At 42.9% G+C, this 27,324-nt stretch overlaps 2 protein-coding genes across 2 annotated transcripts in view; both read right to left on the bottom strand.

Annotated features, from left to right (window-relative positions):
• DNAH10 (dynein axonemal heavy chain 10) overlaps nucleotides 1–22,584 on the bottom strand; it is a 126,866-nt gene extending 104,282 nt beyond the window's left edge. Inside the window, exons 1-15 of the mRNA XM_053369026.1 lie at nucleotides 22,360–22,584; nucleotides 20,998–21,078; nucleotides 19,751–19,893; nucleotides 16,897–17,005; nucleotides 14,180–14,295; nucleotides 12,188–12,404; nucleotides 11,438–11,595; nucleotides 9,032–9,262; nucleotides 7,836–8,026; nucleotides 7,288–7,486; nucleotides 3,365–3,559; nucleotides 2,931–3,101; nucleotides 1,471–1,647; nucleotides 1,023–1,199; nucleotides 675–844 (exon numbers count right to left, since the gene is read on the bottom strand). Of these exons, the coding sequence (XP_053225001.1) occupies nucleotides 675–844; nucleotides 1,023–1,199; nucleotides 1,471–1,647; nucleotides 2,931–3,101; nucleotides 3,365–3,559; nucleotides 7,288–7,486; nucleotides 7,836–8,026; nucleotides 9,032–9,262; nucleotides 11,438–11,595; nucleotides 12,188–12,404; nucleotides 14,180–14,295; nucleotides 16,897–17,005; nucleotides 19,751–19,893; nucleotides 20,998–21,078; nucleotides 22,360–22,579 (2,555 nt within the window). The 5' untranslated portion in view covers nucleotides 22,580–22,584. The remainder of the gene's footprint in view (nucleotides 1–674; nucleotides 845–1,022; nucleotides 1,200–1,470; nucleotides 1,648–2,930; nucleotides 3,102–3,364; nucleotides 3,560–7,287; nucleotides 7,487–7,835; nucleotides 8,027–9,031; nucleotides 9,263–11,437; nucleotides 11,596–12,187; nucleotides 12,405–14,179; nucleotides 14,296–16,896; nucleotides 17,006–19,750; nucleotides 19,894–20,997; nucleotides 21,079–22,359) is intronic.
• Nucleotides 22,585–24,562: 1,978 nt separating this feature from the next.
• The window catches only part of ATP6V0A2 (ATPase H+ transporting V0 subunit a2), a 31,178-nt gene continuing 28,416 nt past the window's right edge, over nucleotides 24,563–27,324 (bottom strand). Inside the window, exons 18-20 of the mRNA XM_053369019.1 lie at nucleotides 27,157–27,274; nucleotides 26,170–26,341; nucleotides 24,563–25,918 (exon numbers count right to left, since the gene is read on the bottom strand). Coding sequence (XP_053224994.1) covers nucleotides 25,819–25,918; nucleotides 26,170–26,341; nucleotides 27,157–27,274 — 390 coding nt within the window. The 3' untranslated portion in view covers nucleotides 24,563–25,818. The remainder of the gene's footprint in view (nucleotides 25,919–26,169; nucleotides 26,342–27,156; nucleotides 27,275–27,324) is intronic.

Here is a 27,324-nt window from a genome sequence, read left to right as displayed (position 1 = left end):
CAGTAATTTGGAGCAGGGCTTTCAGTGGGGCTGCCCCTATTCTGTAAGTCACAATCTGCACTTTCTAGAAACAGTTGAATACTTTTTTTGTTCCATGGGCTTTCTCAGCTGGATGGAAAATGTCATGGGTGTCAACTTTGTTTTGTTTTTAAATTTGCCTTCTGGTTTTTTCTCATGCCATTTTTAAACTTTTTTAAAAAAATTATAGTTTGTACATTGCCTTGGAACTTAATTGGAAGGTGATTAATAAATAAGAACAATAACAAATAATGCATACACATGTCCCTCTCAGAACCAGCTGCCCAAGGCAGACGCCCAGTCTGCCTAGTACTAGGGCCAGTCCTGCCCTTTGAACAACAGTTGAAAGCATGAAAGAGGTGAATCTCTGCCTTTCCTGTCAAGACCAACCTGCTACTGAGCTGAGCAAGCAGCAAGCCAAAACCACAAAGATGGAGGAAATCTCCTCTCTAAGCCTGTGAGCACTGAGCAGGCAGGACCAGAACTGAAAGGGCTTTCCACCAATTGAAGCAACAAAGTCTACCGATTTGCTTGACTCTACCAGAGGAAACAGGAGGAATGATATGCAACAGAATGCTCTCCACCAATGAAGGAGAACCAACAGCTTCACCCTTGCCATGTACTTTGACAAAAGCAGATTCACATGATATCCTTACCTAAGCAATTTGTCCTCCTGAAGGGCCACATTCCTGGCTATTTCAGGCACTGGAAATCCAAGTTGTTCCATATATTTTGTTTCATTGATTATCTCTCTAAGCTTGGGAGAAAAGTTAACTGTGAAACGAGTAGTTTTCTCTCCAGTGTCTATCTCTTCAGTACGTGGACTCTACATCCCAGAAGATCAGCCACCACGAAAGGAGGACAATGTGTCAAAACATAAACCAAAAGGGGAAAGAAATGTTGCCAAATAGAAACAGAAATTTATTAAACTTAAAATTATTATGCAAGATCCTTATATTTCCAAGGATATGTAAAGGGCTGGAACAAGAAAAATGTATAGCCACCTGCTCACGGGTCTCTGGATTAGCCTGAATAATAGCTCCAGAAGGATGAACTTTAGCAAGGAGAGTTTTTTTCAATAGAATTGGGAGCTTTTCTTCTGTGTTATCTCTCCACTGGTCATATTTCAGATCTTCATATTCTTTCATTCTCTTTGCCACTTCAAGATATTTTTGTTTCACCTAAAATACCCCAGGTCAGACAAGAGCTTTTACTTTCTGCAGTTCATCTTTTCATTTTTATTCATTTAACATTCTTCTATCTTGCTCTACACCCCAAAGCAAATCCCAGAGCAGCTTACAGAACAATATTGAAAAATGAAAACAAAAATGTTATTCAGCAACTTCCCATTCCAAAACAATGTACTTTGAACTTCCCAGTTCACTGAAATGCTAGGTTTCTGATATATACCAATATGTATTATTATTCACTAGTAACAAAACTCCAGCCCACCTCCTTTCCACGCTCACTAGCCAGCAGCTCCTCTACTTCTTGGAATCGAACAATGGTGTGCTTTATACGGTAGAAAAGAGTTCGTGCCCAGTAAATTGCTCCTGCCACTGAAGGGTGGTTTTTGCATAAAGGTGGGTTGGAAAGGTTACTGATGAATATGTTGTTAACTATCTCAACCTGTGAATTAAAAAAAAGGTCTTTATCATCTTACTAGGCAAAATTCTTTGTTTCATCATTAGCAACATCTAAAGATGCTACATGTCAGATTTCAGTAGGGTCAGGCTTCAGGCAGCCAAGATCCAGGAAGTGAGGGAGTCACCTCATAATCCAAATGGGGTCAGAAGTAGCTGCATGTCCAAAACAGGTTGGGACAAGTCCCAGAACATCAAACAAAGATCAGGAGGGCCAAAGTCAGGTGAGTAGACAAAGCTAGGCAGGGAGCAAGATCCAAGCTAGCAGTTAGGGAAAGGGAACCAGAACCTAGAACCTAGTTGCTCAGACTGAAGTGCAAGCACTGAGGCTTCGGACAGCCTGGTGCACAGGGACTAGCTAGAACTGCAGTTTGGAGGGTACCTACAGAGCCTAGAGCTCACTCTGCCCAGTTTTCAGTGGTAGCTGAGCACTGGTGGGGCAGGAGTTAAGGTGGCAGAGTCTAACTACGGGATATGTTTGTTTCAGACACCCTCCCAGTACCTTACAATATATAACCTATTCTGTTAATAGAACTGACCATTTCCCATACACTATCTATATAAAAGCCCACATTTTTGGAGGCTTTTTAAGCTCTGAGAAAGATCTGGGGGAATCACCATCTTCAGAAGTTTTTGTGCCATGCTGTTGCTGCAGAGGAACTGTCTTGTCCCAAAATGCAACCCCTCAATTACTCTTAGTAGAGAAAGAAGATCCCCCCCGACAGAGTCCCAGAGCATTTTGATAGGTGTGTGTAGTTGCTTGAGTGTCTCAGTGCCTATTTGAATTGTGCCTATGTCATCTATATCAACAAGAGATGCCACTCACTCATAGGCTCTTATTACTAGTTTTTAAGAAGTGCTTTAATGTGATTTTTAAACAAACAAACAAAGGGTGACTACTTCCCTGTGAGCAAAGAAATCCAGGAAAGTCACCCCTGTTGTTAATTATTATGGTATCAAGACCAGTCTCACCACTGGGGGAGTCCTTAAGATTGATGCAGCTATGAGAAAGGAGGCCTCAACATCCGTGGCTGTTGATGCGAAGCAGCTTGGGTGGGGCTCTGTTGTTTCCCAGCTTCCCAACACAGCAGGTAGCTGGTGCTTACCCGGGGAGAGAGGTGCTACTGCTTAACATGCAAGGCAGGATAGGGAATAAGAAGGGAGTCACCAGTCTCAGCAGCTCCTGAATAAAACCTTGAGGTGAGATGCTATTTCACAAAGGGCACCAAAAGATCTAAGAAGTCATGGCTGGAAAGGAACAGCAAATACCTCTTTACAATACTGTGCCAAAATGTCATTGAATTTCATCATCATCTGCTTATTAATGGCCTCTCGAGAGCGGATGTGTTTGAAGTTTAAGAGCATGTCAAAAGCAGCTTCTGCTGAACGAAGAGTCTTAAAAGAATCATCAATGAAGCTCTTTGCTTCTTTTTCTATATCCTAAAAATTAAGAAAGGGAAGTTAACAAGGGGGGCATTCTCATTTATCAATGGCAGGCATGGCAGGCAGTCCTAACGCAATAAAATAACCGCTCAGGCTTCCAAACGCCATACTAAATGCACACTGCTTTTTCACAGATCACTTCACAGAAGGACTGAAGGGGCTTGTAGGTCAAATTCTTATTGTTCAGGGGTTCTAGGCAGGGAAACAAGAAGTTCTAGTGAGAAGCTAGAAAAATACAAATCAAAGCTTCTGCTCCTTACCAAAACTTCCATTTTAAATTCCTCCATAACTATCTTCCATTGAGTTGCACATCTGATGTTGAAAGGCTCAAAGGTCAGAACCTCCATAGGACTGACAAGACTGTCAACTCGTCGCAAGACTTCATCAATGCGCTTTGGATCCCCAGTGACAGCTTTCAGTTCAGGACCAAAGATGTTGTAAAACTCTTCCATAACCTATCAGGGTACAAAAAAAGTTGATGTGTAGGCAGATATCATTTCTAGTGGCTTTCAATTTGTGCTTTATTTTTCCCAGAAAGGAAGATGGGAACTGAGCTAGTCTGAGAAGCCAGACAAGAAACCCAGAGAGTTTCTGGTTAAGGATCGGCCATCAAGCAGCTGACAAAACTGTCTGAGTGCTGTGAAACTGTCACTTGAAGTAACTAAGAAGTTGTTTCAGCAGCAAGACAAATGATCCTGAAGCACAGGCACAGGTCTAGCTAGGTCTATACACGATGCGGAAAGTGGTGACTGAATGAATTGTATCACCTCAGCCAATAGGTAAGGAATAGCACTCTCCCAAGCAAAGAAAAAAACTTACTGCAAACAGAAACTAGCCTATCCTTTTTGCCTGCTGGGCTCCTTTTCTGCTTCTATGGAGGGTTTTTTTGTTTGTGTGCGCATGATTTTTTTTAAAAAATTGCATCCTTACAAACTGTATGAAATGTTTTTATTGATTTTTAAAAAAAACTATGTAATGAAGAAAAGGAGAAGAAGGGGATGGGATACAAGGGGAAAGAAGGTGGGAGAGGAATGCACAAGTATATTTATGACAACAAAAAAGAAGTATGGATTAGATAATAACAAATGCACTTCATTTAACAAAATTTATATACCTTTTGATTTTTGATTGTAATAAAACCTGTAAAGTGATTCACTCTTTTAAAAAAACAGAAGATAATTAAAATAAACAGTAAGCTAAAAAGGGATTAAAACATATGTCAACACTCTACATTTCTGGGTTGGCTTGCCAGCACACAAAGATGTATTAAGCAGGCACCGAAAGGAGTATGGCAAAAGAGCCTGCTGCATGTCAACAGGCAGGGAGTTCCAAAGTGTAGGGGCTGCCACACTAACAGATCAATTTATTGCAAGTAGAGAATGAGTATTATGTAGCACCTGTAATTGTAGCAGTTCTGCAGACCAAAGCAAGTACATGGACATATGTAGGGCAATGCAAGAGAGTATATTGCAGCCATTCCAGAGGCCAGCAAAGTTGTGGCCCAATAAAACATGTTTCAAGAGAGAAGCCAATATTGGACAGTGAAATGAATGGAAGCCAGTGTTCAGATGTTTGGGGTGGTGTTGCAGGGAGTTTCTCATGTAGGGAAATATTAAGAAATGTGATTTTTCCCCTGCAGTCTGAAGTTATTCTATCACCTGAGCCTTACTGCACCTCATTTTGCTGCAGATGGAGTCCAGACTCCAGCCATCAGTTTTGGCCAATTTATTCATTTATTTTATTAATTTTATATCCCACTTGTAGGAACTCAGAGTGGCAAACCCAGTGATCAGTGATCTAATAAAGAACAAAACAAAAAACACCAGCTCTCCTTGGTGCTTTAAGTGAAATTTTAAATTCTGAGTCCACACAAGGAGTAAATGAATGTCATTGCTCTTGTGCAAGAAGAAGAAGAGTTTGGATTTGATATCCCGCCTTTCACTCCCTTTAAGGAGTCTCAAAGCGGCTCACATTCTCCTTTCCCTTCCTCCCCCACAACAAACACTCTGTGAGGTGAGTGGGGCTGAGAGACTTCAGAGAAGGGTGACTGGCCCAAGGTCACCCAGCAGCTGCAGGTGGAGGAGCGGAGACGCGAACCCGGTTCACCAGATTACGAGACGACCGCTCTTAACCACTACACCACACTGGCTCTCAAAAGATGTGAGGAAAGCCTGTGTGTCTTTGGAGCTCTGCGTGTGTCTTGAAACTCCAGCACACATTAGGAGACCTGAGACTGGGCTCAACAAATGATGTAAAGAAAACCCTATTCTTCAATAACACTGGTCAACAACAAATTTGTTGTCTGCGTATTTTCAGTTGATTTAGGACGAATCTGATGCGCTGAATCCAAAAATCACATTGGTTTTGCTCAATCAGGTCAAGTTTTTGAGCTATGGCCACATGTCGTTTTTTTACATTTTTGTTCACATGTACGCTTGTGTGGAGCATTTTAGAAGAAGTTAGTGGGGGTAAAATGCCATGTCGAATAATTGTTTTGATTGGAAATGACTATTTTAATGACAAGAAGTATTCAGGTCTGATAGTTCTGGGTGATTATGTCGAAAAGGGATCAGTTTGAAGTCATAAAACCTCGAAATCTTCCATAAATTGGTGCGGCTCCATAAATTGGTGGGATCAACAGATAGAACCGGAGCAGCCTCAAGTATCCTCATCTTCAATCAGCACGTCGTCCTGTAGCTGATTGTGATGATATTCCAGTGCCTATCTTCGGAGAACTTCCTGACATAGTGACGAAGATGCCTCCAGTGTTGAAGGACATGAAGAAGTGGTTCTTGAAGATGATGCTCCACATCCATTTTCCCAAAAGGAGTTGAATGATCTAGTTCGCAACCTCAGCTTGTCAAAGGACTCTGCCAAACTGTTGGCATCCAGATTGAAGGAAAAAACCTCTCTGACAGTGCTCGTATCAGCTTCTTCCGCAACAGGCATCAAGAGTACCTCCATTTTTTCTCGGAAGAGAAGGACTTGGTGTACTGTGCAGATATTGCACAGCTTCTGCTCAAGCTTGGAGTGCCACAGTACGAACCCAAAGATTGGAGACTGTTCATTGACAGCAGCAAGCGATCACTGAAATGTGTTCTGCTACACAACGGCAACCAGTTTGCCTCTATACCCCTGGCTCACTCGAGTACACTGAAGGAGAACTATGAAGCGGTAAAGTATGTGCTGGAGAAAATTGGTTATGATCAGCAGAAGTGGTTTATTTGTGTTGGTGAACTTTTTGTTGGGACAACAGTCTGGCTTCACCAATTACCCATGTTTTCTGTGCATGTGGGATAGTAGGGACTGTGCTCAGCATTACACGAAGAACGACTGGCCTGTGAGGGAGGAATTGGTGCCTTGCAAAGAAAGGAACGTCATCAATGACCCTCTGGTGGACAGAGACAGAATACTCTTCCCACTGCTGCACATCAAGCTCAGCTTAATCAAGCAGTTCACCAAGGCTCTGGACAAGGATGGTGACTGCTTCACTAACTTGTGCCAGGCTTTTCCAGGATTGACCATGGAGAAGTTGAAAGCTGGCATCTTTGACGGTCCTCAGATCCGTCAGCTCATCAGAGATCCAGAGTTTGGAAACTCAATGAACGAAGTGGAACTGGAAGCGTGGAAGGCATTTGTTCTGGTAGTGAAGAACTTTCTTGGCAACAATAAGGCCAGAAACTACGCAGAACTTGTCAACAACATGCCGACTGCTTTCAGAAACCTGGGCTGCAACATGAGCGTCAAGATGCACTACCTATTTTCACATATGGACCGGTTTCCTGAGAACCTGGGTTCAATGAGTGATGAGCAGGGGGAGAGATTCCATCAGGACATGAAAGAGATGGAGACCAGGTATCAGGGTCGCTGGGACGCAGTCATGATGGCTGACTACTGTTGGACTCTAAAGAGAGACCTCCCTGCCGCTGAGCATTCCAGGAGTTCCAAGAAATGGAAGTTAAAGCCCTGAAGTTTGAAAAATGGTGAAGCAACATGCAATTTACATGTACTTACCTTTATCAATGCCTACCATTCAGTTTACAGTAAACCTGACCTGATGGAGAGAAATGGATGCCATTTCCTGATTCAGCAGTGCAAAAATACCCTAAATCAGTTGTAGAAATCTAGACAACATTCAAAAAGTAAAAAATTGTTGCCCAGTGTAATTCATGCATGTTCTTACCTGCAATATGTTATAGAGGTCTTGACAGATTATGGCCATATAATCTGTTTTTTCAAATAAACGCTTCCTGTCAAATTCCCATCTTGCGTCTCTTCCTGAAGCTTCAATTTTGGCACGGATGTCAAAATAGGACTCCTTCCAAATTTCAAGGGTCCGTTTGGCTTCTATCATTTTAGTTTTTGCAAGCTGCCTGTCTTCTCTATGAGCACAGGGAAAAAGTGATCCAAAATTCAAAAAGAAAAGACAGCCATATTCAACACTCAAAAGATTCAATGTATTTCTTGCCTTTCATCATAGAAACGAATGACCTTTGGACCCTGGCACTACAAAAAATGGCATGTTGTGCTATGCAGTGGGTGTAACTCTAAACAATGGTCTAGAGATGAGGCAGGTAAGTGATGAAAAACCAGATTTACACTGCAGCACACATTCCTGAGGATGGCTCCTGATCCGCAGGGAGTTGCACTCAACCTGGGTGAGCAAAGTAACTGGTGCAAGGCCCTGGGAACAAGACTTTAGCTTAGTTTACAGAAGGAAGTGCCACATACTTGAACAAAGTCCGTAGATCCACAACCTTGCAGACCCTTGCCGAGATCTCCCAGGCAATCCTTTCCATTAGGGGGATCATCCTTTCATCCTTGTTGTAGTGCCGTGAAATAATCCACACCATTCTCAAGGCATTCATCAGCGAGGGAATTGTATCCAAGACAATGTTGAAGCCAGTGCCGTGTGTTAAATTCTGTTGAGTCAATGGCAAATATTGTAAAAAAAAAAAAAAAGGATGAAGGAATAGGACACATGTTTTTGGAACTATAAAATGAGGTGCAGCCCAAATAAATGAAAAGGAAAAGGGTAGGGAGCGCATAGTAGGGTCACTGAGGGCCCCCAACAGAAAGGCCCTACTGAATTAATTAAACATATCCAAGATGGTACCTGATCAGGAACACTACTCGGGGGAAAGGAAGTCTCCTTATTTCATCTCCTAAAGGATTTGAGCAGCCTTGGGGCTGCTTGGCTGCACCATTCTGAGTCTCTAATGCTGTTGTCACTATTTACAAACTCTGTCCAGAAAGTGACACAGGCTATTCCAATACATAAAGGGGGGGGAGCTGTTGGTACCCTTAATTGCATCTCCAGGTTGTTGTTTTTTTAGAGGTGATACATGAGATGGTTTGCAAGCAAATGGCCCTAGATTCAGTTCCTGGTAGCACCAATGATTTAAGACCAAGGCCCTTTGCTACAAGAAGCAGCTGCTATTGCTCCTAGATGATAATAGAGTGTTGTTGGCTGTGTTTGTACTCTGCAATAAGCCATTAACCCTAGCTTACTGTGCAGTCCCTCTTTGCTCCTCCATGAATATGCAGAAGCAGCAAACAATGAACCATAGCTTAGCATTACATCCAAACCAGGAATTGTGGTTTGTTTTGCTTAAGCAAAGCACGAATAGTAAGCCAAGAATAAACCCTGGTGTGCCACCATAGCTTGTTTGGAGGGAGCCAAACCACAATCCCTGGTTGGCTCATAACACCAAGCTAGAGGAATGTGACTTCTTTCCTCTCATTGCTAGTAGACAGGAGCAAAGTGGGCATGTATGGCAAAGTATGTTTTATGGCTTACTGTGATGTACAAATGAGTCATCATGAGGTGTTAAAAAATTATGAACTCTGTATCCAAAACCTTTGGACATTGTTGGACAGTGCCCTGCTCCTACTGAATGTTACATATACAGCTGATAAAAACCTACCTTTAGGTGTCGTTCAAGAGTAGAAAGGAACCTCACATTATCAACTGCCTCCACATGGTGCTTGCAGAGCTCATTTATGACTATCTGCAAGCTATCCACAATTGCTATGTTAGCTGCCGTGAGCACTTCCAAGACCTTTTTGACTAAGGGCAGTTTGAGCTGCTGAGTGAGGGCACTCAACGTAGCATTTCTCTCTCGCCACAGGTCAATCTCAGCTAGTGGGCCATTCCCCTGAGGATGAAAGGAACTAAGATGAGACCAGGTACTTTGGAATAAAGGCAGACACATCACACAAACTCTGATCAGTAAGCCTGCAGGGTGTTTTTCCCATGGATCCATATACTGCAACATTTTTGTGTCCAGCCGGTAGCACACAGGGAAGCAAGCTGTATAGTAAAACAACTACAACAGGGTGGTCCAACCTCTCAAAACAAATGATCCACAAAAGTCCTTTGACACAGTACCTGGGGGCCACACACAAAATTAAATTTCCTTATCATGAATTAAAATGTTTGCAATATAGTTAATATTATTGAATATACACAATTAATGTATTTAATTAAATATTAATATTTAAATACAAATTAATATATTGAATTAAATACACAATTTAATATATTTTTTGATTACACAGATTTAATACAAAACAGACGCATGCGCTTTTGTTAACAACACAGGCATCAATGAGATGTTTGAGCTAGAGAATTCTTCACAAGTTGATCAATGCCTTGAGGTTAATTGTTAACATCCACAGGCAACTCTCAAGTGAATTGTCTGCTAAATTGTTTCAAGTTTTGGACTTTATGAAGTTCATGTTTGAAAACGCTTGTTCACAGACACCCACCCAAAGCGCAAACTTCTCTGTATTGCAACAAAGAAAGCAAAGTATTCCATACTGAAACATACACAGATATCTACCCACTCCACACTTCTTCTCTGCACTGTTTGCTCCCTGGGGGGCTCTGGTGCTCTGGAGCCCTGGGGACACAGCTATGCTCCAAGTGGGCTCAAGAGCGCAGCCTGGTGGCTCCACAGAGCTCCTCCAGCAGCAGAGCAGCAGCAGCCTGCCTTGGGCCACCAGCCTGGCTGTGCTGCCCTGGCAGAGGTAGAGGGTGGGGAGCTGGAGGGCCGCCAAAAACAGCCTCGAGGGCCACATACAACCCAATGGGCCACGTGTCTGACCACCCTGAGCTACACAATACATACTGACATATTCACTTCTAGTCATTTCACCTCGAAAATGGAATAAGTAAAACCAGAAAATGAAGGTCATAGAGCTGGAAAAGGTATAACTATGGCTCCTCAAATTTGGAATGCCCACTGGACCACTTGATAGTATCATTTAGGTGTCAGCTTTTAAGAACTGCTAATATTAACTCGAGAACAGTTTTTTATTTTTACTGTCTTTTTGGACAATTACTGCTTTGTTAGTTTATATGTGTGTTTTTATTTTTCTGTTTTTATTGTATTTTTACTTTATCTTACAACTTTGCTAGCTGTCCTAAGTTGCAAGAGATAATTCGTGCAAATGAAATAGATCTGTCAATGGCCATAAACCTTGAAAAGTAAACTGAACCTCTACATTTAGAAAGGAGCTTCAGGCACTTACCATGAAAGTTCTTTGTGGTTTGGGTTGAACAAGACATTAGAATGTCAGTCAGTCAATCCAGTCAGAAGGGCGGGGTATAAATGTTACTCCTACTCCTACTACTAGTTAACTCCCTCTATTGCCTAATATGGCAGGGAAACTGTATGATAGGTTTTTAATCAGGTGCTGGTCCTGTGAGCGCCTCCTCTAGTTCCATCTGTTACCAAGCTGTAGACAGAAAAGTGCTGAGAAGATGTCCCCCTTTATATACCAGGACCATAGAGAAGCAAAAGAGGGAAAACCTTCCCCTTTTGAGGAAGCCTGGCACAAGCTAGAGTTCTATATAAGAGTGACTTAAATCAGGGTGTCTTTGCATTTGCTGGAGATGCAACAGGTCCAGGAGTTTCAAAGCACTCCTAGAAGCTCTGAAAAATTATCTGTGAAATAAACATCTGGATTTACCAATTGGCAGCTCAGGAAGTCTGCAGCAATACTGACTGTGTTCTTGATGTATTTGAGGTAAAAGAAAGAAGTATAAAAAGCTGAGAAGCTGCTTGGAAGTGTTGCTGTCCTGGTTGAAAGTGGGAAAAGAGCTGGAGGAGAAACTCATGGGATTAGCATTTGGTTAAAAATCACAGTTTCCCTGCCTTTCTATGTTAACCCATCCTCAGACACCTAAGACAGAGAAACAATAAACCTCAGAATATCAGATGCTAGGAACAGACCACAGGAGAATGGGTATTACCATCTTGCCTGCTTGTGGGCTTCCCAGCAGACCTAACTGGCCACTGGGAAAACAGAATGCTGAAATAGATTACCTGGGGGACCTTTTTCAGAAGCTCTTCATCTGCTGAGGATATCAACATGAGCCAATTGGCTGCAAGTGTCTCCAGTGTATCAACCACATCCCGATCATTGGCAAGGTCATTCACATCACCATCTAAGCTTATGGTTGGCATTTCTAACTTAATTTCCCCTGTTGAAAGAAAACATTATTAGCTACAGTAAAAATGTCCCAATCATTAATGAAATAGACAAGAATATTCCCTAGCTTGTCGGTTTCATCAGAAAGCAGAGAAGACATGGCATTATAGATTATACTGACAAGTCTCTTCTTGAACCTTCTAAATTTCTCCAGAGAGCAAAGAATGGGGAAAAGGTGAAGGTAATAAATTTGGGTGAAGCTAGGGCTGCCATATTTCAAACACTGAAAATCCGGACAGAGAAGTTGTTGAGCTTACGACTGCAGTATTCCAGATGTGTCTGGGAAATTCCAGGCGAATGGCAACCCTAGGTGATACAAACAAGCATTTCCTCCTACACACACTTTTGTACAGAGAAGAGATTAAAATATATATAAAGGAGAGTGAAGAATAGGGAGAATGCACCTGTGCCCATTTTTACACAAACAGTGCTGGAAGATTAGAATGCAGCTGAAAATCCATCTTCCTGAATGTCCAACAGCTGGTTTTGAAACTGGATACAAACTCATTTTTGCATTTCACACATTTACACCACCCAACCAGTCGTGCTTTAAGAAGCCCACATAAGATCAGACTGAGACTTACCTTCTATCTGCTGTATGGTTCTCTGAATGTGGCTTAGGAATTTCTGCATATTCATCAAGAACTCATTCCTTAGGCTATGCAAGCTGTCTAATGCTTCTGGTGATGTTTTTTTCTTCACAACAGGCTGAGCATCTTCACCTTCTGCCTTTTCTGGTTCTGGGTGAGGAATGGACTCATCCATATCATATTGGTTATGACACATTGCAGGCAAAAAGACCTGAAAATACAAGCATGTTTTGTTTAACTGTCTTCTATTTGCTTTCATTTAAAATATAATAGCTAAATTCATTTGTAACTTTGAAACAGTTAAAAGCAAAAAGTTAGAAAGCTATTGCCTCAGGCAATCCTAGTTGCCATTGGATCCAGTTATAGCTGCTGCTATGTGTGAAAGTAATGACAATCCATCTTTTCTGGAGGAGGAGGGGACAGCTAGCCCAGCATTATTGATATAGGTCTAATACATATCAGAAGATAGTCCCACTGTGTTATTTCCAGGAGAGTTTGTGCAAAAGAAGCAACTCTAGGGTGTCTTCTTAGGCTGCATGCAGTCAGTGGAAGGTCCCCCGCCCCCAATGAACTCTGCTCCTTCCTCTCATAACTTCACTCCCGTAAAAACACATATTCAGACTATGGATCCTGATTGCCCTTTCTTATTCTCTTCAGGGGAGTGGCCCACCTTTTTCTCCCTCTTCTTCAAGTGCCTGACAGGTTAATTTTTATAAAAAAAATCAATTTTTTACCCTGTTTGTCCCTCCACAGAGGTGTAGCAAGGTCAGGTGGTACCTGGTGTGGAATTTTTTATGTCACCCCCCCCACACACACACACATCGATGGCTCGGGGTATGCTTAGGAGTTGCAGGAAGGTGGCATGTCGAATGTCAGCCCCCCCCCCAGCAATGACACCAGGAGCATCCGCCCCCCTTCCTACGCCTCTGTCTTTCCCTCTCTGTGTAAAACCATTTCTTGTTGTTGATTAAAAACTGGAGCTTGGAAATTGAAACAGCATTTTTCTTTGCTTAAGAGAAGTTTCCTGGAATAAAATAGCTGTCAGGAGGGGGAGGAGTCCATAATGGGCTCTTCCTGCTTCTTCTTGCTATTTTGTCTGAGACTCAATGTGTTTCTCTCCATCATTTGTGATGGGTTGAACCAAGAACTTTTTTCTGCATGCAACAAAGTATGGTGAGGTCACCACTGGTCAAACACACAACACAGACCGGTTAGCATAGAAAGCTACATGCCATCATCTGGGGGGCTTTTCTACTTTAAATGCTATGTAAACTCTGGTCTTTTTTTTTTTTTTTAATGAAGCTTAAATTATTATAAACCTTTGCCTTGGAGTCACTCAGTCTGAAACCCACTCATGACTGCTTGGGCTAATATCCAACTTACAAGTTTTGAATTACATCTAAAAATGGTAGTTCGCTAAAATGAGTTGCTGATAAGGTAGTCACCAGAAATATATTGAAATTTTGTATGAGGTTTGAAGGGAGTGTCTATAGCACAGGAGCCAACTCCTAGGGGCCGAGGTCCCTTCGCCCCCCCAATAAAATATTTGAGGGGGCTGGGCCCCAAAGTTGATGGGAACTGCCATTCAAATAGCCACATCTTGTAATCAATTGACCACATCTTGTAATCAATTATGTGGGGCAGGGCTTACCTGCCCCCCCTATTTTATTCATGTTGGCATCCCTGGTCTATAGCAAGCATTTCCCCCATTGCTGTCACACCACACTAATAATGTGCTATGACTGATGAATGCAGAATGATAATTGTTTATTCAGCTATTACTTCTCTTGAAACCACTACCTTTACCTCACAGCTCGAGTGATTTCTATTATCACATGCATTTTCTATGATTCTGTATAAATAGTCTTTAAATTCTGTAGAAAACCTGTGGACTCAAAATCACTGAGTTTGCAGCACCTCGGTCTCAGGGGTGGGGGAGCTATTTTTGAAAAAGAAATTTAAAAACAAAGAAAGAAAAACATTCACCAGTGCAAAAAGCTGCTTCAGCATCATGAGGGTATGGCCATTCAGTATGCCGTACTCCAGTACTTCCGGCAGGACGTCCTTCGCTTCAGTCAAGTCATTAGGTTCACTAACGGTTTCTAAGCAGCAAAAGAAGGCAAGGATTTGTTTAAAGAAATATTCTAACCCAACACTCCCGGTAAGTTCAGGAAAATCATGCGCCTTCTGGGACACTACTACATCCAAAAACAGCAGGTGAGCTTTCCTTTCTGCACACAGAAAACCAGCTAGCCTAGCCTAGATGTTTTATGACTGGTATGCCAACTCCCCAAGGGCAGGCATATTAATTTAATTTAATTTAATTAATTTATTTATTTATTTTATAAAGAATAATTTAAGCTGCATGTCTAGTGTTATGAACTCCTCAGGATTGTTTCCAACAACTTATAATACTGTACAACTATTTATAGGAATGCATTCAAAGATCATCTATATACCTAGGAAAGTGTGTAGCTCTTCCGCTGGTGGTAATGAGAGCTTTTTACTCAAAGTCTAACTGCAGTACAAGATTGTGGTGGGGAAAGAAGGTTAAATAAAAATTGAGGCACCTCATACCTGTAATTAATAAAGAAACAACTACTACTAATACATAATACATCATTAGGCCTTCACTAGCACATGGGTTCCTATTTTAAAAACAAACAAACAACCCATGTATTTATTCTTTTCCATAGATCTCCATTTTACAAATAGTGACAACTTTAGCAAACTTTGGAGCAGAATGCCTGGTTTATCAGTACCTATTTGTAGTACTCTAGTTCCCACACAGGCGTAGTCACCTGTAATGAATCCACTGGCATACATTCTTGCTTGTGTTCATTCTTTCATTGACAAACTTTTAAGAAGCAGCTGTTCCAATATTATCTCATTAATAATTTTTTTTATTTTTAGTTTTTGCTGCAGGGAATTATAAATCTGCAGCCAGTGCTACTTGGAATGAAGATAAACTTTCTGATCCAGTCTTTAGATTACATACCACCATAGGCACACAATCAGGAAAAGGATGGTCTGCTCATGGTTCACAAACTACCCTTTGGAAATCATATATCAATAGGCTAACTAGGTAGGATTCTGACTTTACACATTGGAGTCAGGGTTCTCTGACCTATAAAATAATATAGAAGACAGATCAGATGATACCTATTGTGGCAGTTGATCGGAATCTAATGCAAGTGTAGAGAACCTTTGGCCCTCCAGATGTTGACGAGCTATAACTCCCATCATCCCTGGCTATGCTGGTTGGAAAGCTAATAGAAGTTGTAGTGCAGCAACATCTGGTGGGCCAAATGTTCCCCACTCCTGATCTAATGCTGGATTGCTGGATGATGAGCTGTAGCCACACAAGAATTTCTCATCCTCAAACCTTAAATAACAGCAGCAACAAAAAGCCTTTAAAAAAACCCAAAGTAATTCATTAGAATCCCTGATTTCTAGGAGCTGGGATGCAGATATGTATTTGTATATGAAAGTTTCTCCTAGCTGAGGCTCATGAGGAGCAGTTGTTAGATTTTTTTATTTTTTTTATTTGATATCCCGCTTTATCACTCCCCTTCAGGAGTCTCAAAGCGGCTCACATTCTCCTTTCGCTTCCTCCCCCACAGCAAACACTCTGTGAGGTGAGTGAGGCTGAGAGACTTCAGAGAAGTGTAACTAGCCCAAGGTCACCCAGCAGCTGCATGTGGAGGAGTGGGGAATCGAACCCAGTTCACCAGATTACGAGTCTACCGCTCTTAACCACTACACCACACTGGCTCAGGTGTTAGGTGTCATTGCCTTGGCTCCCATCTTTATCCCTCCTTACCCTGGCCTCTCCCTCCTTCATTCAACCTCAAAACCAGAAACTTGTCAGAGCAGAGACCTGTATTTGTTGCTTATGTGATACACCTCCAACTCCACCAGTTATACTCTGTTAATAAAAATAAGTCATTTTGTTGTTTTTATTCTTGTAATAATGATTATATTTGATAAGGGCTGGCAGGACTGAAAAAATGGATGTATGTGCAGTATGTGTTGTACAGGAGATGAAATGACAAAGGAGTAATCATTTATCAAGTGTGGCTGGTAAGAACTGAAAAGGGACTGAACAATGGGCAGACCCAGGGGCGGAGCATATGCCCACGCTGCCCAGGGCGGGCATGCTCCCAAGGGGGGAGTGGCACGGAGGGTGCCCTCCCAGGTGCAGGACAGCCGCTCACGTGCCCAGAGTGGCACGCGTGTCCTGCCACTGGGGGTGGAGCAAGCCGCCCATATCCAGTGCCCTGCCCGCCCGTGACTCCCAAGCCTCCTCCAAGCTGTCAAAACGAAGGGGGAAGGGGGGAATGCCGCCGGCAAAGTGGCACAGCTCCCCCCTTATCCCAGTGGCTCAGGGTAGGCTTGGGAATGTCACCCCCCTCATTGGGGGCACCTAGGGCGGTCCGCCCCCACTGCCCCTCTTTCTACACCCCTGGGCAGACCACACCACATACACAATATAAAACTTATTGACACCTTTAAGCAAAATCACACCCACTTTTCTTCTGAAATATTGTTGAAATGTTGTTTGAAATCTTGAGCTCCCCAGGTTGAAAACAGCAAGTTTTGAGGGTGGATCAAGATCTCATAGGATCCATCTGGAAAGAACCTAATCTATTATTAACCATAACTTCCTTTCTTAGCCAAAACTTTCCTTCCATGTAAAATACCTGCAGTGTCTCTAAGAAAATACACCATGTCAGTCTCCACAAAGTCTTCTGGGATGTTGTTCATAGCCATGTGATAATACAGGTTATAAACCTCCCGCTTTATGGTTTTCTGAAATAGAAAGGGACAAATTGACAGGAGGTAAGACTGTTTTCAGGGATCATGCTGGTGCCTTGACAGGCATGTAAGCAGGACTGGGGAAACATCCCTGTCCATCCATTATCAACAATTGTAATCTAGAATTACCCATCAGATTTTCCAAAGATATAGCAGGAGGGAGGATAGGAGGGAAACAGGAAATGGAGCAAGAGACAGGGTAAAGAAATAAAAGCTGCTTTAGCTCCCCGCGCGCTCTCCCGGCTGGAGAGGTGACGCGCGGCTATGGAGGCTCCTGCCATAGCCACGCGTCACCTCTCCAGCCGGGAGAGGGCCGCGGGGCTATGGTTTCTTCACTCCATAGGACGCACACACATTTCCCCTTCATTTTTGAAGGGGAAAAAGTGTGTCCTATAGAGCGAAAAATATGGTATTTGTTTATATACAGCCTTTGGGAGTCTCCCCTCTCTTTTAGACTGCGGAGAGATTGAGCTTAAAGGGGACTCCCAAATTTTCTTTCCTCCACTTCCCTTTTTAAACCCAATATTGCTCCAATGGGAGCAAAATTCCTCATCCCTCTCCAGCCTAGCTAGGGAATGCCAAACAGGATGGGCTTCCCTCCCTGATGCCTCTGAGGGGAAGTTTGTAGAAGCTTGTACATGCTTCAGGAAAAGGGGTGAGGCTCTAATAGAGAAATATAAATTCTACAATTTTCTAAACCATAATAAGGTTTAAAGTACCGTATTTTTCGCCCCATAGGACGCACCAGCCCATAGGACGCATCAAGTTTTTTGGGGGGGAAATAAAGAAAAAAAATTATTTCCCCCCCAGGCGCTTGTGGGGCCGGCAGCGGGGAGAAGCGCTCTTCTCCCCGCAGTCCGCCTTCAGACCAGGTCCGGGGACAGGGAGAAGACGCGCTGCGCCTCCCAGCTGTCCCCGGAGCTTGCGGGGCAGGCAGCAGGGAGAAGCGCTCTTCTCCCTGCCGCCCGCCTTGAGATCAGGTCCGGGGACAGCGGGGAGACGTGCTGCACCTCCCAGCATTCCCCGGAGCTTGCGGGGCAGGCAGCGGGGAGAAGCGCTCTTCTCCCCGCCGCCCGCCTTCAGATCAGGTCCGGGGACAGCAGGAAGACGCGCTGCGTCTCCCAGCTGTCCCCGGAGCTTGCGGGGCTGGCAGCGGGGAGAAGCGCTCTTCTCCCCGCCGCCCGCCTTCAGATCACGTCCGGGGACAGCAGGAAGACGCGCTGCGTCTCCCAGCTGTCCCCGGAGCTTGCGGGGCAGGCAGCGGGGAGAAGCGCTCTTCTCCCCGCCGCCTGCCTTCAGATCAGGTCTGGGGACAGCAGGAAGACGCGCTGCATCTCCCAGCTGTCCCCGGAGCTTGCGGGGCTGGTGGCGGGGTCTCCCCGCCGTCAGCCTCCAAACCACTTCGGGAGACAGCGGGATGGCGGCGTTCCGCCTCCCTCTGTCCCCCGACCTTGTGGGGCTGGCGCTGGGGCTCTCCTGAAGCCTGGAGAGCGAGAGGGGTCGGTGCTCACCGACCCCCCTCGCTCTCCAGGCTTCAGCAAAAGTCTGCATTCGCCCCATAGGACGCACACACATTTCCCCTTCATTTTTGGAGGGGAAAAAGTGCGTCCTATAGGGCGAAAAATACAGTAAATAAACCTTATAAGGGTATATGATTGCTAAACATATTAACACATAATTAGATTATCTCCCTCCTCAAAGTATTAACATATCTCCACCCCCTTGTCTGACTTGTCTTTAAGACTGCAAGCTTGTCCAGGACAGGAACCTGTCTCAGATGGTATGGTACAAAGAATAGGCTTTGGAGGCATTCCTGTGGCAAGATCTGTTGGAATGAGCAACTTAGGATGCAGTGGATTTCCAGTGACACCAAGTCCTTGAAGTGTAACTTGGTCACCCTGACTCCGCTGGGCCATGTGACTTGACAACCCAGTATAGAACACTATTTTAAAGGTTTGTTTTCCCCGCTGCCATGTTTAGGCAGAGCAGCAACTGCCTTGCTGCTGAACAGTTTGGATCCAGTGTAACAGCACATCAGCGCACTCAACTTACACTGGCTTTACTTTTCATTGGGGGGTGGGGTGCGGGGAGTGTGCTTTTGTAACTAATGTAGCATGCTGAACCAATGTAAGTTATATTGTCCTAAGCTCATATGATTTTGTTCTGAACATAACATTTCTTGTCTTTCACCAAATGAGAAAGCACCGATATCGATACAATAAAGTCTTTAACCTATTCTCTATTGTCTTTGGGAGATCTTTAACTGAACTTTGGAGGAGGGGAACAGAGAACTTCTGAGTCATCTTGCATGTCATGCTTCTGGCTGTTTTATTCATGTTCAAAATGTGATTTTGAAAAACTCTTGCCAGATAATGAAACTTCGGAGAATTATATTTAAAATTATATAGAACATGTTAACTATGTATGAAAATGGAAAATGAGCCTGAAAGTTGAGATTCTCATGAAATTATCTGGAAATGAAATGAAGGGCTTCTCAATGGAATTCATAACGAATGTGTTGCATCCAATGATAGTACTGCTCAAGGTATAGCCATTCAAAATGGACATGCCTAACTTAGATGAATTAATTTCAGGGGGTCTACTGTAATTTAGTTGGATACAACCCATCTGTGCAAGGTTTCCTAATACACTGAGCAGACCTATTTGCTTTGACTTTTCCATGGAAAGCCCATGTTTTTGGTGCACTGAAAAGCCAACACTGAAGACAAACACACTTACTTTATACATCCTAACTCCTCCACCGCCCATACCCAGTTCATGCTCTATGTCAGTCAAGCTCCCAAAGGAAGCTGCAGAAGAGTGGTCCACCACAGGTTTCTCGCCAGTTTCGGGCAGAGAACTTTTGCTTTTTCGATCTCTCTCTAAAAAAGGAATATTTGGAATAAGAAGTCAGTGGCAAACATGAGTGCAACATATCAATCATGCAACCTGAGCTATGGAAGAGGGCTCACTTCAAGGGGGCCCAAGTACAGCGAAATAGAGCCTCCTTGTGCAGAAGCAGTATACCTCTGACGAGATACTGGGAAGTCAGGAGTGTGAGGGCCAGCTCCCATTGGCCCCAGCTGGCATGGCCAATATCTATTTATTAATTCATTCATTTATTTGGGAGGATTTTCATCCCACCTACCAACCAAAGTTCTTGAGGCAGCTTATATTTAAAACACAATACAAATAATAACGGCACAATGATTACTCACTCTCTTCTGGGCAATCTTCCAAGGGCCACATCCCAGCAGGGCCAGAAGCAAAAGTGGGCAGGACAACAAATGTTAGTTTCTAAATATACTCACACACCTCTCTCTATTCTCCGTCCAGACAAGCAAGAGTTCTTATCACAGTTCCACCCAGGCAAAAATATTAAAGATGTGAAACAGAGCCAGTGAGTGGGGGTGGCCTGGGAAGAGTTTCAAGGACCATATGGAGGGATCTGGAGGGCCACATTTGGCCCTCAGGCTTGCCTGGGGCTCTCCACTCCCTGAATATTGAAATATCTCCCCTAGTTCTCCAAGGCTGTAAGTACCACTCTGCAACTGAATCTCCCAAGAATTAATGGCTGAAGCAACCAGATGTTGGTCCTTATAAGCCAGGGCTTCTACACTGGACAGCAATTGCTATCTCTCAACTGGGTCTATGGCAGATACAGGAGGCGCTGGGTCAGCAAATGTGTTAAAAGCTTTTCTCCTAGCCTTCAGATTTCTAATAGTCTGGGATGATGGGAGCTATAGTCCAGCAAGTTAAGTCCAAATAAATATAATACAATATTAAAACCAATGGCTGTTATCCTATATTCACTTACCTGGATACATACCATGTTCCAGAGCGCTACATACCTTCTGATCCCACAATTCATTTTTAAAAACAAAGAAACTGTGATCCTAAATCATGTCTAATTTAACTCAAACTCTTTCTGTAGTTGGGTCTCCAACTGTTAGTGAGGCTTTTCCTTAATTGTTTCCTTTACGTACTTGATTCTACCATTGAACTGCTGGACGCTGCAGCCATCTTCTCTGAACGATTATCTTCCTCGTCTTCTTCATAGGGAACATCTGTTTCAGAAAGAAACAAAGAAAAGCATCACACAGAAGTTACAAAAAACCGAAGCTGGATTCGTGAGCCCAGTCCAGAGCTTTGCACGGACTCTGAATGTACACAGGAAACTCCTCTGTCCACTGGCAGCCAAGTAAGAAGAGACTCCATAAAGGAATCATCTCCTTTGAAGTTAGCAGGTTCAGAAAGAAAAACTACTCAGAGTGCACAATTTGAACCAGGACTTCAACCTGAAGCTTGTTTGTGAAGTCAAACTAAGCCCTGGAATATATAAAATAATGGTTACATTGTATTATATTGTTACAATTGAACAGCTTTTCTTCAGTTGTGATTTCTGACATCCCAAAACAAAGATGCTGGGGCTGACTACCTGGGAGAAACTCAAGAAACTTTGGACCTGAAAGTTATGATGAGGGAAGGACTGAAGACCGTGTTGTTTATTTATTAAATCCATACTCAGTCCTTCCTCACAAAGACGCCCAGGGCAGCAAACAAGAAGCAATAAAACAATAAAAACATTTTAAGAACAATTCCAGTACAGATACAGACTCGGGGAAATCACAGTAAAGTGGTGGGAAAGCACTCTGAGACATGCAGGAGGGTTTTTTAAATATATATCATAACTCTTTTACATAGTCAAGGCAGAAGATACTGATGTTGGAGGAAGGATGCAAGGATGTTGCTACTCAGCAACTGGATCAGGGCACTCTGTATATGCTCAGAGACACTCTATCATTTCTCTGCCTCTAACAGGCAGGCGTTTGTGGCAAATGAAAGGCGATGGCACACAAGGCTACTTTTAGAACACACACTTTCGGCAGGAAAAATGCAGTCCCAAGACCCCCTATCTAAAACCCTGGATAACTACTGCCACTGCCAGTTAGTGCAGGCAACACTAGGCTGGACTGCTCAATTATCTGACTTGATAGGAGGCAGCTTCTCCTATGTTCCTATGAGGGAGGAGCGGTGAGAGGATTCCAGGGACAGCCAATGTGGCACCTCTCCAGATAGATATATAACTTCATTGATGTTTAATTGGTTTTTTAATTGTTGGATCCCCCCCCCCCCCGTTTGCTGCGCAGCAGTTCCATTTTATCCATAAGTCGCCTTGAGTCCCTTCAGGGGGCAAAGAAGAAGAAGGGCAGTTGTGGACTACAAATCCCATCAGCTCCAGGGCTGTTGCAGCCTAAAATATCTGGAGGGCTTTCCCTGAGAGGTCCCTGCTGGAGGCGGGGAAGGGGGCGAGGCCCTCTGTACGCGCCCAGAGGCCCTCTGCCCACCGATCTCGACGTCGACCTCGTCGAGGCGGATCTCCTGGCGGAAGAAGAGGGCGGCGGGCTCGCCCTCCTCGGCGCTGGCGCCCAGGTTGAGGAAGCGCAGGAGGATCTCGGCCTCGTCGCCGTCGTTGCGGTTGAGCAGCTCCTCGAAGGGCGCCCCGTCCTTCACGCCCAGCGCGCCCCGCAGCCGCTCGCCCACCCACTGCACCCGCACGTCGTCCATGGCTCGCCCCGCAGCCGGCTTTCGGCTAGCAGGCCAACCGACGCTCCTCCGTCGCCATGGCAACGGCGCTAGGCCGCAGGGCGGGGGCGCGCGCGGCACGAAGAGCCCGAGGAAACAGGGCGCGCGCGCGGGGGGGGGGGAGTTCAATGTCCATAGAAAAGTGTGCGGAATTCAAGAAAGAACATTGATGAAAAATAATTTATTACGGACTGTGTGTGTGTGTGTAAAACTCATCGTGCAGAAAAAGGGGTCTGGGCTAAAGGCGGATCCACATGGATCCTCCACTTTTTTTAAAAAAGTGCAAGCCTAAATTCTGTAAGGGTAGAAATCAAATCTTCCAAGCTAACATTAGCCTTAGCAATCTCCAACAACATCAAGACTTTACCATTAACCATCATTTCAATGTGCTATTTGGAACAGGTAAATTTGGGAGGGACAAAATGGTTTCAGGACTTTTTCTGCGCGCTTCAGACATGTGGTTTGTGTTCGTGTGTGTGCTTAGTATATTTATGAACATTTATTTTATATATATGTACGACCTTAAAATTATTAAAAGAATAGTAATATTTGATATTATATTAATGATATAATAAGATAATGATAATAATTATTATTTTATTTATACCCCACCCATCTGACTAAGGCTGCCGGAGCCACTCTGAGCGGCTTCCAACATACATCAAAACATAAGAAAACATTGCGCACTTCAGCTGCCTTCTAAAGGTTGCATAGTTACTTGATCTTCTTAGCTCCAGGATCACACAGCCCTCACAACGTTTCTCTCAGGGATATCATACCACACCCTCCAACATTTCTCCGAAGGAAAAGTGGGACTTTCCGGGATCAAATCAGAAACCAGAATGGCTTCTGTAAATCCAGGACTGTCCCTGGAAAGTAGAGACAAAAAGCGTGAGGATCTATGGGGACCCGTGCTTCAGAACCACGTTTTTGGGCCATGGAGTTTCCAGGAAGCCGTGGATCCGAGTTTTTTGTGGTGCAGGATGTGCCCCTGGCTATGATGTGTGATTTGACAGTGAGTTAGGGTTGGCCCAATGCAAGAAGTGTGAGGATCCATGAGGACCCGTGCTTCAGAACCACGTTTTTGTGCCATGGTCTTGCCAGGAAGCTGTGGGTCTGTGATTTTTGTGGTGCATGCTGTGCCCATGGCCATGCTGTTTGATCTGATGGTGACTTCGAGCTGATCTAGTGCAAAAATCATGAGGATCCATGAGGATCCGTGTTTTTTAACCATGTTTTTGCGCCATTGCGGTACCACGAAACAGTGGATGCGTGATTTTTTTGGTTCTGCCTATAGACAAATACGTGGTGTAGAGTATCATGGTGTTTTTATTTTGTTTCAATATAAAAATCATATGAATTCATGAGGATCCATGTTTTTGTGGTGCTGCAGTGTTGGATCCACGTTTTTTATAGTCCAGTCTGTAGGCGTGCCTTCCAGATGTGTTTTGACACTGGATTTATTGGAGTTATTTTTTAAAAAGTGGAGGATCCATGAGGATCCATGTAGATCCGCCTTTAACCCAGACCCCTTTTTCTGCACAATAAGTTTTACACACACACATGCATTGAAGACACCATCCACCTCTACTCACAACCAGAGTAGCCCATTCTTTTTCTTCCATTTCTTCAGTAGATTATCATGGGTGACAAGGGAGAATTTAACCATTAAGGTGTTACACCAGAATGGTTCCACACTACATTAATCTAAGGATGTGATATTTTTTACTGGGCAGTCTCTTGTATCCATTGTAATGATTATATTTCCTGAACAATACAACCCACTCTCATCCTGCCACCATCCCTACAATAATAGTTCTCCTCCCACCTCTTGTATTCGCCCATTCTCATCCAATCATTTTCTCTAGGGACTCATATCCTCATTTCCCCCACAGCTTGGTTCCCCAGAGGTTTAAATCATCACCATCATTATTCATTGCAAGCTACAATTTAACAGGCACAATGTTTGTTCTCAAAATGAGTGATTAGCTTTTATTTAAGATGAATATGAAAGAAGGCTAGATTTATTCTGCTGGCAATTATAAAACTCGGTAAGGTGAAATACCTCCATTTTCATTTTGAAATTAAAAAAAACTTTTAAAAGGTAGCTGTCTTCACCGAGTATAAACAAGTTTCATTCAAATTCACTGCTGTGTCAAAAACAAAATTAAACTAGAACCTGATTTTGCAAGTATTAAGTTCCAGCAATGGAATGATGTGCATAAATGGAGTGTGTAATTGTTTTCTGGGAACTTGTACTAACTCAGGTAGTTTGCCATTCAACACTGAACAAAAGGTATGGGGATATCCAGACTGCAATACTGAAGAAACTTACATAAGCATATACTTAATTTCAAGGAATCTTTTTTTCATTTAAGCAAATGAAGTTTAAGTTCCACCAGGAGTTAAATTAGAATATTTAATACCTTGCAAAATAATTTCAGGTAGCAATATTGGAAGAGAATCACTGTGAGCCCCTATAACTTGCTCCTTGGTCAACTTAACAGGCATTTCCTTAAAAAATTCAAGGCCACAGGCTTCCAAGTTTTTTAGTGAATCCAAAAGCTGGCATGGCTTTCAAATCCTTCCTCTTATATTCAAAATGTAGGATGTGCAATGGCAAAAAAATAGCATAGCTCTTGCTCAAACCAGAGGCAAAAAGCTTTTAAACAATATCTTAGCCCATGTCTTAGACTGCATAACAAAGTCTTAATAGTTTCCTGTAAATACTGAAAGGTAAGCAACTTCGTTCTCAGCTGCTGCCTGATTTTCTGATCTATGAGTAATCATGAAGGTGCAGTAGTACTAACAGGAATGACAAGGCAGAATGACAAGGCATTTTTCAGTACTGAACTCAGGTTCAGTGGGGCTTACCTCCAGTTAAGTGCATATCGGATGCACTCTAAGGGTTTATAAAAGAAAACAAACTGCTCTTAAAAATACCTGCAGCATTTTTAAAAGCAGCAATGAGATATTTAGAATCAGTTTTAAAATCAATTTATATGTGCTCATGACTGGAAAACACAAGACATTTTTATGACTATTTACCAGAAATCCACGTTAGCAAAATCCAAATGTGAGGTTATATATTACAAAATTATTTGGCTGCATTGTAAGGCAATCAGTGTTGTTCTTTTCTACAATGAACTGTACAAGAATGACAAATGGGTACATGATTATTTTCAAACAACTCTAGAGATGTACTGACTACAGCAGCCAAACTATGCAATGTATCTATTACAATGTAAAGAAATGTCTTGAAAGGAGAAAGGTGTGAACTTGTATCCTTCGCCTGCGTAGAACTTGTTCTGAAATTCTACCCTGTAAGAAGAAAAGCACTACATTAAGATAAAGGCAATCACACGGACCCCTTTCCAAACTGCTAGGCAAACATGCTCTGAATCGTATCCACAATGAATAATTACTTTCAAGTGGAACATACTTAATGTCAATAAAGGATTCATTTACTTTAAAAATAAAAATTAAGCTTTACATTTTTTAATTAAAAAATCCAAAATGTTTTGCTAGCAAGCCACACACACACACGTATATATTAAAAGGAACACACATACCAGTGAAGTCGTACAGCATGTAGAAAAGCAGAAAGACCTTCCATGACTAAAAGAATGAATATTGTTAGAACCATAAATAAGGCTGAAACTGGTATCAGAAGGATGATCCCATAAGTCGCATCCACGCGAAGGCCCACTCTCATGATCATTGCCCAGAGGACTTCTGATAATTCTAAAAATAAAAACACAATAAACTGTCCCAAATCCTGCTTTTTAATACTTTACCACATGGCATGCCTAAAGGGCAAGTAATTTTGCCAGGGACACATTTCTCATTATTAAAAGCAGTTGAAGATGTAATAGCTTAATCATGCCCTGTTCAGACGCAACAGGAAACTATGGCTTTGGACTATGTGGATGAGCTGTGGAAAGCTCTTAGCTTGCATGATCTGTTGTCCCCACTTCATACTGGCGAGACTGGAAGATTTGCTTCCGCTTTTAAGTTAAGTGTATTTCCTATGGTGTCTAAATTTAGGGAAATGCAGTTTGCTTCTTCACCTTCAACCCAATACTACCCATACCAACAATGTATCATGCTGAATGTAATTGAACTGTATGATTTGAACTCTACCATTTGAACACTGAATATACTTTTGGTACACATGAAAAATATTTTAATAAAAACTTATGTAAAAAAAAGCTGAGGTCAAACCAGATTCTGGCCTCTTTACTAACCATAGCTTCAATATACCACAGTTCTCCAAGTTCATACATTATAGGGATCAATGATTATGGTTTAAAGCTGAAAATGGATGCTTCCAATCTCCTTGCAGTATGGAAAGAGGAGAAGGGATAGTTGAATTCATGCAATCCATTCACATAGTAGGAAACCAATTTTTATTATGTCTGAACAATGAATATGCACATTAGAATTAAATACGTTTTATATTTGTTTTAAAATCAAAAGCGGGGGGGGGGGGAGACTCCTAAAGAACCATGGTGGGAACAAGAAAATAGAGCATTTGAGACTGCATGCAGGATACTTACGTGCATGGGCCAAACTAAGAGCCCAGAGCCTGAGGTATGAAGCAGAGTTGGAGATGCATCCTAGACAGTATTCAATGGTATGGATAGCTTGATCCATGAATACATCTGTAAAGTTAAACTAAAGCAAAATAATATGTAAACATACAGATGTACTTTAGAATTCCCGGG

The sequence above is a fragment of the Podarcis raffonei genome, chromosome 16 (assembly GCF_027172205.1).
Source record: "Podarcis raffonei isolate rPodRaf1 chromosome 16, rPodRaf1.pri, whole genome shotgun sequence".
In the NCBI taxonomy this organism is placed as follows: domain Eukaryota; kingdom Metazoa; phylum Chordata; class Lepidosauria; order Squamata; family Lacertidae; genus Podarcis; species Podarcis raffonei.
The sequence above is the reverse complement of the archived record's forward strand: the minus strand, read 5'-3'. Positions and strand labels throughout refer to the sequence as shown.